Here is a 12,387-nt window from a genome sequence, read left to right on the forward strand (position 1 = left end):
ATTTTTTTCTGTCATGTGTATTCATCTAGAACAGTGGTTCCCAAGCTCCTGAGGAGTTATTGCAAGGGCCCATCTCATTAAGTGGCTCAGAATAATAAATAAATAAGCATTCCTCTTATAAACTCAATAAGCAATGTCTCCCACATATGAAAAATGCTATTTTTCAAATGCATATAGATCCTCTCATTAGAAAAATACAAATTCACTTAAAAGCATTACTACATTTCTTGTAGCTTCTTATCATTATGTATTTTCTTGATCAATGGATATGTATACAACTGATAGTGCTGGGCTCTATGACATTTTTTTTTTACATTAAAAAGAAGCTGTTATAGCACTGGTTTGGAGTCCCTGATTTAGGCAGAAAAAAAAGAATAATGGCTGGCATTTATATGGGTCACTGACGTTTGCAAAGTGCTTTACAGAAGTGGTAGCAGTTGATCTTTACAACAATGCTGAGAGGCAGGTATAATTATTAGCTTCATTTTACAGATGAAGAAAGAGGGTTTCAGAGAGGTTAAATGTCCAGTCACGTAGCTAAGAAGCATCTGAAGCAGGATTCAAACCCAAGTCTTCCTGTTCCAATTACCTTACTCTACATGCAGAATAAATCAGCACTGCTATGGTTCACAGCAAACTTATAGACAAAACAATTTTAAGTAGTGAAAGGAGAATGTCCTGGTCCTTTGGTCAATAAGTCCCAGAGGGAAATGTCCCTAGGCATCTCAAGGTAAGGAAAAGGATTGGTGGTGCCCATAATAGTCCTTCCAAATGAAGCACGCAAAACTAGAAGGAGAAGTCACTTGTGTTAATTCTGTGTGTAGCAGCAGCTTCCAGAAATCACCAGGGGTAACGAAGAGACAAGACCAGTTGAATTTAGATGCTGAGCTGAATGTGGTAACATGGCAGACACAACATGGCAGCTCTCTCAGGCTGCATTAAGAGAAGTATAGTATCCAGAATGCAGAAAGGGTGGTCCCATTGGACGCTGCTTGGTCACATATCAGGATTACTATGTTCAAGTCTGGGAACCCAATTCTGGGAAGGAAATTTGGGCATAGACTAATACGTAGCCTAGATTTTGGAAGAAAAGAGGGAGGCGTGTTTCAGTCTATCTTCTGGAGTTAAGAATGATTATTGCATTGACCAGAGTCCTGATGGCTTCCAGTGTTGTTTTCCTTTGCCTTATGGTAGTCACCATGGTCTTTGTTCTCTTATTTCTTCTTATTTTGCTTTGTATTAGTTCATACAGCTTCACTCATGTTTTTTCTGAATTCTTCATATTCACACTCATAGTTTCTTTTGGGATAGTAATATTCCATTACATTTCTATGCCACAATTTGTCTAGTCATTCCCCAAGTGATGAACAATTTGTTTCTGTTTCTCCCCAAAACATGTGAAGCTACAAATATTTTTGTATCTATGGGTCTTTATTTGTCTTTGATATCCTTGGGGTTATATATGCAGTAGTGGTATCATTGAGGTAAAGAGTATTTATAGTTTAATGAGCTTTCTAACATTATTCCTAGCCATTTTACAGAATGGTTGGACCAATTCATAACTCCATCAAGAATATGTTATTGCGAGGCATGTATTTTTCTAAGGCCATTTTGAATACTGATTGCACTGGGACGGAGGCTTCAAGCTGACTCATCCATATGATGACAAAGATCTGGCCAGGCCTGAGTGTCATTGCCAAAATGAGAGGTTCCTGGATCCCAGGGGGAAAAGACAGTACAGTCTGGGCCCCACCTTTCAGCTTGAAACCCCTTGCGAAATTTGGCCTTGCTCCTTCCTCCCACCACACAGATGTTCTTGACAACCCCTTGAGGATCCAGAAGCATGTGAAAGGATGTCTTCAAGATGCAGATGGGAAAACCACCAGTCAGGGTTGTGGGGATTAGAAGGAAAGGAGGAGCAGCAGGCAAGACAGGAAAAATGATTAAAACAACAATAACAACACAACAAAACAAACGTATGCCAAATATGCCGACATGTCATCCTTCCCCTTAATGGGCACTTACAAACGTGCAACTTGCAGATGCTGTTGCTCCCCAATGTGACTGTGGTTATAAAACAAACAGCATGGTCGATAATATGATCTAATCTGATTGAAGAGGTCACTAAGAAAATTATTACCCACTTTACAACCCATTAACATCAAGACATAGATTTCAGGAGTGTACAAGATAGATTAAAACTTGCTTACTTAAAGTAAGGAGGTCGAAATAAACTACCCTCTAAAGGGTGACCTTTGAGGGAGAGATTGACAGAGACAAAGAGAGAAAGAGATGAACAAAGAGACAGAGAAAAACAAAGGAAGATAGAAATAAAAGGAAGGAAAAAAGACGAACAAGTGGAAGGCGGAAGGCAAATGGGACACTTTGCTGAGCCTGATTCTTGAATTCACGGAACCTCAGAATTAAGGGTGGGGCACATCTCCAAAGCCATCTAGTTCAAACCATACCAGAATAAGGATCACTTCTACAGTCTCCTTGATAAGTGGTCATTCCAACATCGGCTCAGAGTGCTCTGGGAGATGGTAGCCACCATCTCTGGAAGAAGTCCATCCACTTTTGGATAGTTCTGATTGCTGAGACATTTTCCCTTAAATTGAAGTAAAATTCACCTTTCTCTCACTTCTTCCCATTGCCACTAATTCTGCCTTCTGAGACAAGTAGGATAAGTATAATCCCTCTTCCATGTGACATCCCTTAAAATAACGATGGAAAATTGTCATTTCTCTTTTCCCTTCCCCAACCTTAAGTCATGTCTTTGCCAGGCTAAAGATTTCCAGTTCTTACAAGTAATTCTCATAGGTTAAAGTCCACCATTCTGGTTGCCTTCTCAGTATAAGCCCTAGCTTGCCAATATCCCCTAGTAAAGTGTGGTGCTACAACCTGAATGCAGTACTCAAGATGTGGTCTGAATAGTGTGGAATATAGTGGGGTTGTCACACCCCTTAGTTGGGACACTGTGCCACTCTTTATGTAGCCCAAGATCAAATTAACTTCTTTGATTGCCCTGTCACAGTTTGACTCACTAAATTTATATTCTTTTTAAAACTCCAGATCTCTTTCTCACAGCTTTTTTTTTTTAATTAACCATACTTATTCTCTTTCGTTGATTTTTTTGAGTATGAGACTTACATTTCTTAAGAAGTAGAATATTGGACTTGGGATTAGGAAACCCTACCTGTAATGCTAGTTAGTGATCAAACCATTCTGGAGAGCAATTTGGAACTATGCCCAAAGGGCTATAACACTATCTATACCCTTTGATCCAGAAGTACTGCTACTTGGTCTGTATCCCAAAGAGATTTTTTTTTTATAAAAGGGATTGGGAGTGGGGACCTATCTGTACTAAAATATTTATAGCAGCTCTTTTTGTAGTGGTAAAGTGGAAACTGAGGCAGTGCCCATCAATTGAGGGAAGGCTGAAGACGTTGTAGTATATTATTGTAATGGAATATTACTGCACCATAAGAAATGATAAGCAGGCTGATTTCAGAAAAAACCCGTAAAGACTTATATGAACTGATGCAAAGTGAATTGAGCAGAACCAAGAAAATGTTGTACACGATAACAACAATACTGTACAATGATTACCTCTAACCAACTTAGCTATTCTCAGCAATACAATGATCCAAGACAATTCCAAAGGACTCATGATGAAAAATGCTATATACTTCCAGAGAAAGAACTGAGTCTAAAATGCAGATCAAATCATACTATTTTTCACTTTCTGCATTTTCTTTGTTTTCTTTGGGTCCTGGTCCTCTTTCACAACATGACTAATAATGGTAATATGAACATGTATAACCTATATCAAATTGCTTACCATCTCAAGGAGGGGGGAAGTGAGGGAGGGAAAGAGAATATTTGGAATTCAAATTTTTTAAAATGAATGTTAAAATTGTCTTTACATATAACTGGGGAAAATAAAATATTATTTTAAAAATACTTACTAGTTAGGTGACCATGAGAAAGTCACTGTACCTCATTGTGCCTCAGTTTCTTCGCCTATAAAATGGTTTTAATAATATCTATAGCACTTGCCTCCCAATATTGGTAAGAGGTTCAAATGAAATAATATATAAAGCTTTCTTTTTAGAAACCTTGAAGTGCTATGTAAATCTGGGTTATTATCATTGTTAGCTTTGGTCCATTGTTTTAGCCTGTTTAGACTCTTTTTGGAAGGAGCAGAATTCTGACTCTGTCAATATATTCCCCATCTCTCCCAATTTTTTATTATCTACAAAGCTGATAAGTATACCATGTATACCTTGACCAATGTTCAACAATACAGGGCCAAGGTCATATCCCTGGGGCACTCAATTAGAGACCTCTTTTCAAAACGACATTCATGCATTTATGATCATTCTGTCATTCATTTAGTTCTGAATGTGCCTAATTATGCTATCATTTAGGCAATATTTCTCTGCCTTACCCATAAGTATTTTGTTAAATAAAATCTAAATTAACTACGCCTGTTGTATCCTCCACATCTACTAAACCTGTCCAAACGAAGTGGCTTCTTAATGAAGCTACACTGGCCCTTAGTGATCACCTCCCTTTCTAATTGCTTAGAAACCATCCTTTAAAAACAGATTCCAGGATTTTGTAAAGAATCTAAGTCAAGCTCACATGACTGCTGACAGGCTCTTTCCTCTTCATATTTTTCAAAATTGGGACAAGAATTATCCATCTTTTTGCAATATGTTTTCTATTCTCCAAGAAATTCCAAAGATTCTAAAAATCAGCAACCATATTCCCAAGTTCTTTCAGAATGCAGAGATGTAGCTTGTCTGGGCTTGGAAACTCAAACTCATCTCATCCAGGCAAGCAAGTGCTGGTAAATGTTTAATTTTCTGGGGGAAAATTTGCACCCATGACACACTTTTAAGCTTAATATGCATTATTAACATTTCTTCATCACTTTCTTAAGTCTACACAACCAACAAAGCAACAAAACAAGTCCTGATTAGTAGTATTTACTGATTTCCATTATGTAAAGGCTCATATTGAAAATTTAACAATCAGTTCTTAAGAGGCAGTCTGAAATGACTCCAGCACACTCCTGCATGAAGGGCAGCTGATTGTTCTCTTACCATCACCCTTTGTATCGCCAATTTGAATTCTCTGTTAACTATGTCTATTCTCTCCTTCCTAAACTGAAGGTAATTTTCCTAGGTTGAACTATAGAAGAATAATGACAGTTCAGTAGCTTTGCCTTCTCTCCATCATACATTATTGTTGTCCCATCCACCCGGAGTAGTGGGGTTTCTCCTTTCTTTGATCTTCCTCTTCCTTCCAACTTAAATAAAAAAGCTCCTTTGGTTAGCCTTAGCATACATCACCAGTGTCAGATGATGCTGAGTTATAGCAGTCCTCTCACATTCTTATAGGTCCCTACTGCTCTTTTGTATTTATCTTTTATTTTTTGCCTTTCCTTTTTATACACATATCTTTAAAATCCATGTTAGTTGTTGAGTTCCCTATGCACACACAATAATTTCTTTCAATAGCTCCCCCTTTTTTTCTCAAGAAAATAATTTCCGTCTTAATCTTCAGAATTTCATGCTTGAGAGTTTCACATCTCATGTGGCTTAACTTCCTCTGTAGAACATTAGGTTATGGTATCTTACTTCTCATTTATTTGAACTAATTTTGAATGATGTGTATCAATACACACTAACTCCTAAAATCTCAACTCTCTATCTTTAAAACCTCCAAGTATTGGGGTGTCTTCCTCCTTGAATGCCCCCTGATTCACTGTTGCTGGTAGGAAGCTTGATATCATGGACAGTATCTGGCCATATCTCTTCCATTAACCTGCTGTAAGAAAGACTTCAGGCAAAACTACTTAGCCTCTATATTAGTGGAGAAACTGGAGGCATTTTGCTTGGAGAAGAGAAGTGTGTGTGTGTGTGTGTGTGTGTGTGTGTGTAAGATTAGTTGTCTTTAAGTCATATAGAAGGATTAGATTTGTTTTGCTTGGTTCTGTACACCAGAGCTTGGAACAATAGAAGCCAGAGAAGCAGATTTAGGCTCAAAGTAAGGGAAAAGTTCCTAATTATCAGAATGGCGTAAAAGTGGGATGGATTGCCTGAGGAGGTAGTGAGTTCCTTCATCTGGAAAATGAATAAGTGAATAAAAAAGCATCTATTAAACATTGTCTATGTGAAAAGCACAATGCTTTACAAAATGAAGGCATTGGATTGGATTATATTGAAAGATCCCTTCCAGCTCTAACATTCTGATACTGTGGTTTCGTATCAGACTTGGGAAGATGGAGAAGAAACTGGAAACTAGAAAATAGGAAGGGGCATTGGAGAGGGGAGAGGGGGCAAAAGTAAAAAATAAAAAAAAACATATCACTAGGTAAGTGATGTTTATAAGTCTGTGCTTTCAGGTTCTGAAAGTGTTAACATAACTTCCTTCCCTTGTGAGAGTTCAGTTGGCCCATTAATTGGTGCACTAGAATGTCTGAGTTTTTCTCACCCTTCCTCCTACAAGGTTGGCTGATAAATGTCTAAGGGCTGGGTCTATCCAAACAATGTAATGAAGTAAAGGCAAAAACTCCAAGAATTTGTATGAGTCTCAGGATCCTAGAATCACAGAATAGAAGAACTTAAAATTATAGAGCATCTTAAAATAATAAAATCTTTGAGTAAGAGAAATTCAGAATGTAAGAGCAAGAAGAAATCTTAGAGCTCATCATCTAATCTTATTTTGCAGATGAGAAATTTCAGACTTTTAAGGGCTGAGTGACTTGGCTAAAGTCACACAAATCCGTGTCAGAGCTAAGACTAGAACTCTAGGCCCCCAACTCCTTGTCCAGTGTTCTTTGACAGGAAATGTTTTTTGAGAGTTGATATGGCAAAAATCCTTCGTTCTCTCCAAGCAGCTTGAGTCCCATGGGGTGGTATTCTCTCTTTGTACATGCTCTGCTTTGCCAAGAGATAGAAGGCTGTTGGCTTTTGGGATCCACCATAGGATGACCCATGGCTACATTCTGATAAATAATACTGCACTCTAACAAGTATCCCTCCTAATCCCAGGTTTGTCTTCATTCTCGGCACTTCAGTGGGTCTTGCATTTCATGTTATGCGGAGGAGAAGAGTGAGGAATGTGCAGCTCTTCCGTAAGGTAGCCTGGAGAACTGTTGTCCTAATTGTCATTGGAGTCCTTTTTCTCAACTATGGCCCAGCAGATGGACCTTGTGAGTACTGCCCTTGAGCAATACTTTTAGCATTGATTCCTTTTCTTGCTGTTCTATCTATCTTTATTCATGCTGTCTCCTGCACTTGAGTAGCCCTGCTCCCCATATTTCTACCCATTTTTAGATTCTGCTTTTCCTTAAAGACTCTGGTCATGAAACCACCTCCTTCCATAAAACCTTTTCCTGTTCCCTCTCTACAGAAATAGTATCTTCTTCCTCAGAACTATCATACTGTTTTGTTTATATCTCTCTTGTATATAGGATAGGGGAGATTTGCCTAGATAGCTGTTTCCATGAAAAAAACAAGGTGGTTCTAATGGATTGCAAGCATGTGATTGAAGCCATAAAAGGTCACATGATTTGAGGCTATATTCATAAGACCTGGTGTAGAGGTCAAGATTTCTTAACCTAGAATCCATGAGCTTAAAAAATAAAAGTTGATAACTATGTTTCAACATAATTGGTTTCTTTTACAATCCTATTTATTTTATCTTATGAATTTAAAAGCCTTATTCTGAGAATTGGTCTATAGACTTCATCAAATTGCCAAAGGGGTTCATGGCAAAAGAAAGGCTTAATAACCCTTGTTCTAGAACAAGCAAGGTGACCCTCTCCCTTTCCTCTACTATGGTCAGATCCCATCTGAAATATCATGTTCACCTAAAGGCACCACATTTTAGGAAGAATACTGAAAAACTGAAGTGTGCCAAGCAAAGGGTGACCAGAAAGATGAGAAAATTAAAGTCTATGCCTTATGTAGGCTGGTTATAAGGAATTGGGCTTTTTGGCCAGAAAAAGAGAAGTAGGGGAGATATTAAAAGTATCTTAAGGTATTTGGATATCTCTTATGGGGAAGGGGATTGGGCTTACAGTTATCCCTTCCGCAATATGACTTTCCCCATCACGGTTTCAATATCACCGGTTGGCATAAGAAATTAGATGAGAATGTTTTGGGAATTTTGTGGAAACTGTAGAAAATACACAAAGGCCAGCAACAACACAGAAAAACTTTAAACACTCAGAAATACATAAAATAGATGTATATTATTGTATAATGTCAACACAAATTTTACAATAAGGTACTGCAAACACCCCACAAAAGGAAAAGAAAAAATTCAAAAGCTTCTCTAGTATGAAGGGAGGGCCAAACATTTACATGGATTTTCCAGATCATGGGGGCAGTGTGCCGCTAACCCATGTGATGTGGAAGGATAAATGTATTTTTCTTGATTCCAAAAAAGAGAACTCAGAGTAATAGATAGACCCTGTCTAGAGGAAGGTTTCAAGGAAGGAAAGACCTTGCAATGATTAAAACTGTATAAAATGGTCTACCTTGGGAGATAGTGAGAGGCTCCTTTACTAGGGGTCTTCAAGCAGAATCTGGGTGATCATGTACTGGAGGTGTTGTAAAGATTCTTGGACAAGATGGCTGCTGAGGTCCATTCCAATTCTGAAATTGTGAAATTCTATTTAGTTTTATATTTATCTGCATAACATTTTATCTCTCCTGCTAGATGGTCAGATCATTGTGGTTGGGGACTTAAATGTTATTTTACATATTTTTGTCCTTTGCCCCTAGCCTGGCATGGTGGCCTACACAGGAGTATGTGCTAAATAAATTAGAAGTCAGCCGGCTATTTCAAGCAGGACTTAAATGGGTAGATCTCTGTCACCACTAGTCTGAGACTGGTTTGATCTCAACTTAACAGCTATAGGAATTCAATTTTATCAGTTCAATTGGGGCTAAACTCACAGGAGGCTGATTGATAAACCAGAATTCCAGGTGATTAATTTATAGTGGAAAGTAGCCCTTTTCAGGGACCAGAATGCTAGCATCTACTCTCCAGGCCATTTCCTTCTCCTTATTCAGATACCCCAGAAATGGAATTCATAATCAGAAAGATGCTTGCATGAAAGTTAGCAAAAAGGTTGGATAATCTTATGGCAAACTCAGGATCATAGCTTTAGAACTGGAAGGAACCTTAGAGGTCTCTGAGTCCAAAAAGCCCCATTTTGTTGAGGAAGAAACCAAAGCTGGGTACAAGTGACTCATCCAGGGTCATACAGCTACTAAGTGTCAGAAGAGGGATTTAAACCCAGGTTTTCATGACTTCAAGTCTCTACACCAAAGGCTCTCAAACTTTTTGGTCTCAGGACCCCTTTATGCTCTTAAAAATTATTGACGATTCCCAAGGATTTTTTTTTTGCTGGTGTGAGTTATATCTATTGATACTTACCATCCCAGAAATTAATTGCCATCTCAAAAATTTTTTAAAAGTCTTAATATTATCATGAAAATAGTTTTCAAACATAGAAACTCATCTTGGAAACCCTCAGATGTGTCTGTATCACTTTGAGAACTATTGCACTACACCATATTGACTCCTATCCAGCATGTCAGAAAGTCTAAATAATTATTCCTGTTCCACTGTTGAGTGCATTTTTCTGGTGACTGTAATAACCATGTTTGACAGGCACATCTACTTCCTTCAAAAATACTTTCTATAATATTCTCTCTCTGTCTCTCTATCTCTATCTCTTTCCCTCTCTCCCTCCTTCTTTCCCTCTCTTCCCCAACCTCTCCTTTAAAATAACCCAGCAACATAGGTTTTGCCCCATTTTACAGGTCGAGTCCAAGAAAGGAAAGTGAGTTGCTTTCCCTTAAATAGTACTCCTCCACCCACTCCCTTACTTGTCTATTTAAGCTAGTGAGAACTGTAGAGAAGCAGGTTAAAGGAATGGGAGGATATGGCACATGAAGAGTCCCACAGGAAGTTTTTTGGCCAATTGGGAGAACTTCCATCCATGAAAAATGACTGAGCTTCATTGAAAGGATGCTATTGGACAAGAAATGAGATTCCTGGGTTCTCTCAAACCAGTGGCTCTCAAGGCTCTCAGAGAGTTGGGACACAGAGGGTAGTTGGGTATCATTAATAAGGGATCTTGGTGATGTTTTGATCACTTATACAGAAGCAGGAAAGAGGATCTGATATTTACAATTGTTGGAGGTTAAGAGGCATGTATAGGCCCAAAGAAACTGAGACAATGCATTTGGGGGATTTATCCAACATCCTACCTTAAGTTAGTATGACTTCTGACTCCTGACTGGCAGCTGAGAGGACTTTCTACTTTTCCCATACTGCTAATCATTTTAAAAGTTCATTAGACAAACAATGCAAGTTGGTCTGCATTTCTAACTAGTTTTAAAGACTTTGAGACAGAGCAGACAGTCTTGGAGTCAAGAACCTGGTTTCAAATGCTACCTCAGACATTTAGTAATGTTATCATGGGCAAGCCAATTAACTTCTTTCAGCTTCAGTTTTCTCATTTGTAAAATGGAAATGCTACTAAAATAATTAGTATTTATATAATGCTTTAAGATCTGCGAAGAACTTTACAAATATTATCTCATTCAACTCATAACGACTCTTGGAAGTATATGCTATTATTATCTGTGTTTTACAGATGACGAAACTGAGGCAAGCAGAAGTTAAGTGACTTGCCCAGGGTCACAGCCAGTAAGTGTCTGGAGCATGATTTGAACTCAGGTCTTCCCAGCTTCCATATATATGTACGTGTATCTGTATGTGTGTATATAGGACTTTGCAATCCATAAACCTCATTTGTTATTATTATGATGCTTCTCATCCTTTCATTTTTCTCATCTCTATGTTTGTTGGAGCTCAGAAATAGTCCTGGTTTGTCACAACCCTGCTATCATTCTTTTGTGTTTAATAGGGTAGGGATTTTGTTTTGTTTTGTTTTTGAAAATATTGCCCAGGTAGATAAAATGAAAGAATATATTGGGATGCAGGCTCATCTTTCAATAGACTCCCTGAAAACATCTGCAGGGCAATTCCAGTTGCAGACAAGATGGTAGGATTTTATCCTTCATATTGTTCTTATGTCACTTTGATTTCTTCTGTTACATCTCTATATTTTGAGAGCTTTTCATTCCATGTAGTTTGAACATTATCAGTCTTTGGCATGGTGACATCTATTAAAACATTGTTCTTACATTTTTGTGGATAATTGTTATATCTGGGTTATACTGAGCCTTTGTTTTGTCTGTGAATGCTTTGGTTCCAATCTAGTTTGTGTTGAGTTTTCAAAGATATTTTGGGATCTGTATTTTTATTACAAAGGTGTATCATCTGTTCATTTATGAAGAATATCAAGCTTCTGGTCTACAATTCTAGCCATGAAGGGCTTTTTCCCCCTAGGTATTTAGCACCCCCTAGGTGCTAAATGTTTGCAATCTATGGTGATATTCCACTTCCTCATGTGACTTTGGGCAAGCTGCTGACCCGCTTTGGGCCTCAGTTCTTCATCTATAAAATGACACACTTGGAAGGGCCCTTTCAGCTTTAAATCTATGATCTTATCATATGTTGCATTTTTCTACCATTTTCTTGCACAATTTGCATTGATCAATAAATCCAGGATCCTTAAATAACACTTTTAAAATTTCTGCTGGGTATTATAATAATATTTATATTTAAAGGATAGCATAAAGCATGATCCTCAGTAATGATTTTTTTCTCCTCACCTCCTTCTTAGGCTCTCCAGTCAGCGAGGGTCTGCACTTAGCCACTTACCAGAAAATCCAAGCCAGTTGCTGTCTGTCAGACTGTGGCGTCTTTGTTGAGAGTGTCATAACGACCAGCTATTAGCACTTTGCTGTTTCCATCAAAAATGGCTTCCTAATTTGGTTTAGTAAAATATAGCAATACTTTTAGTGACAATAATCAGATCTGGAGACTTTTAGAAACAAAGGGCTTATCAGAGTGACCCCCTCCTCACCATTACCAGGCTGTTGCCTGGTGTCTGGTTTCCACAAACCCATGGAGAATCGTCTAGGGATTAGGGATGTTTTGGGAAGTCAGTGGAGGTATTACAGTATTTCTTCATTTATTTTACTGGATCTTGGGTTCCCTTATCTCTTCTTCCAAGGAAGAGAGAGCAGGGAAAGCAGGCTCATTTGGCTTTTACATCCTGGGCTGCTGTGGCAAAACAAAACAAGAAGATGAAAACAGCTCCAAAGTAAGAGTTTTTGATGTTGTGGATGGCAGGTCCCTAAAAGAAAGGCAGAGATGGGTTCTAAGAGGATGGAGGGCAATGACCTTGACCTCTTCAGTTAGCTTCTGCTCTTGTTCCATTTC

At 38.2% G+C, this 12,387-nt stretch overlaps 1 protein-coding gene across 1 annotated transcript in view; it reads left to right on the top strand.

Annotated features, from left to right (window-relative positions):
• LOC118828694 (heparan-alpha-glucosaminide N-acetyltransferase-like) overlaps nt 1-12,387 on the top strand; it is a 378,901-nt gene that overhangs the window by 255,202 nt on the left and 111,312 nt on the right. Inside the window, exon 10 of the mRNA XM_036735519.1 lies at nt 7,065-7,225. Within this exon, the coding sequence (XP_036591414.1) occupies nt 7,065-7,225 (161 nt within the window). The remainder of the gene's footprint in view (nt 1-7,064; nt 7,226-12,387) is intronic.

This window comes from Trichosurus vulpecula, chromosome 8 (genome assembly GCF_011100635.1).
Source record: "Trichosurus vulpecula isolate mTriVul1 chromosome 8, mTriVul1.pri, whole genome shotgun sequence".
Lineage (NCBI taxonomy): Eukaryota > Metazoa > Chordata > Mammalia > Diprotodontia > Phalangeridae > Trichosurus > Trichosurus vulpecula.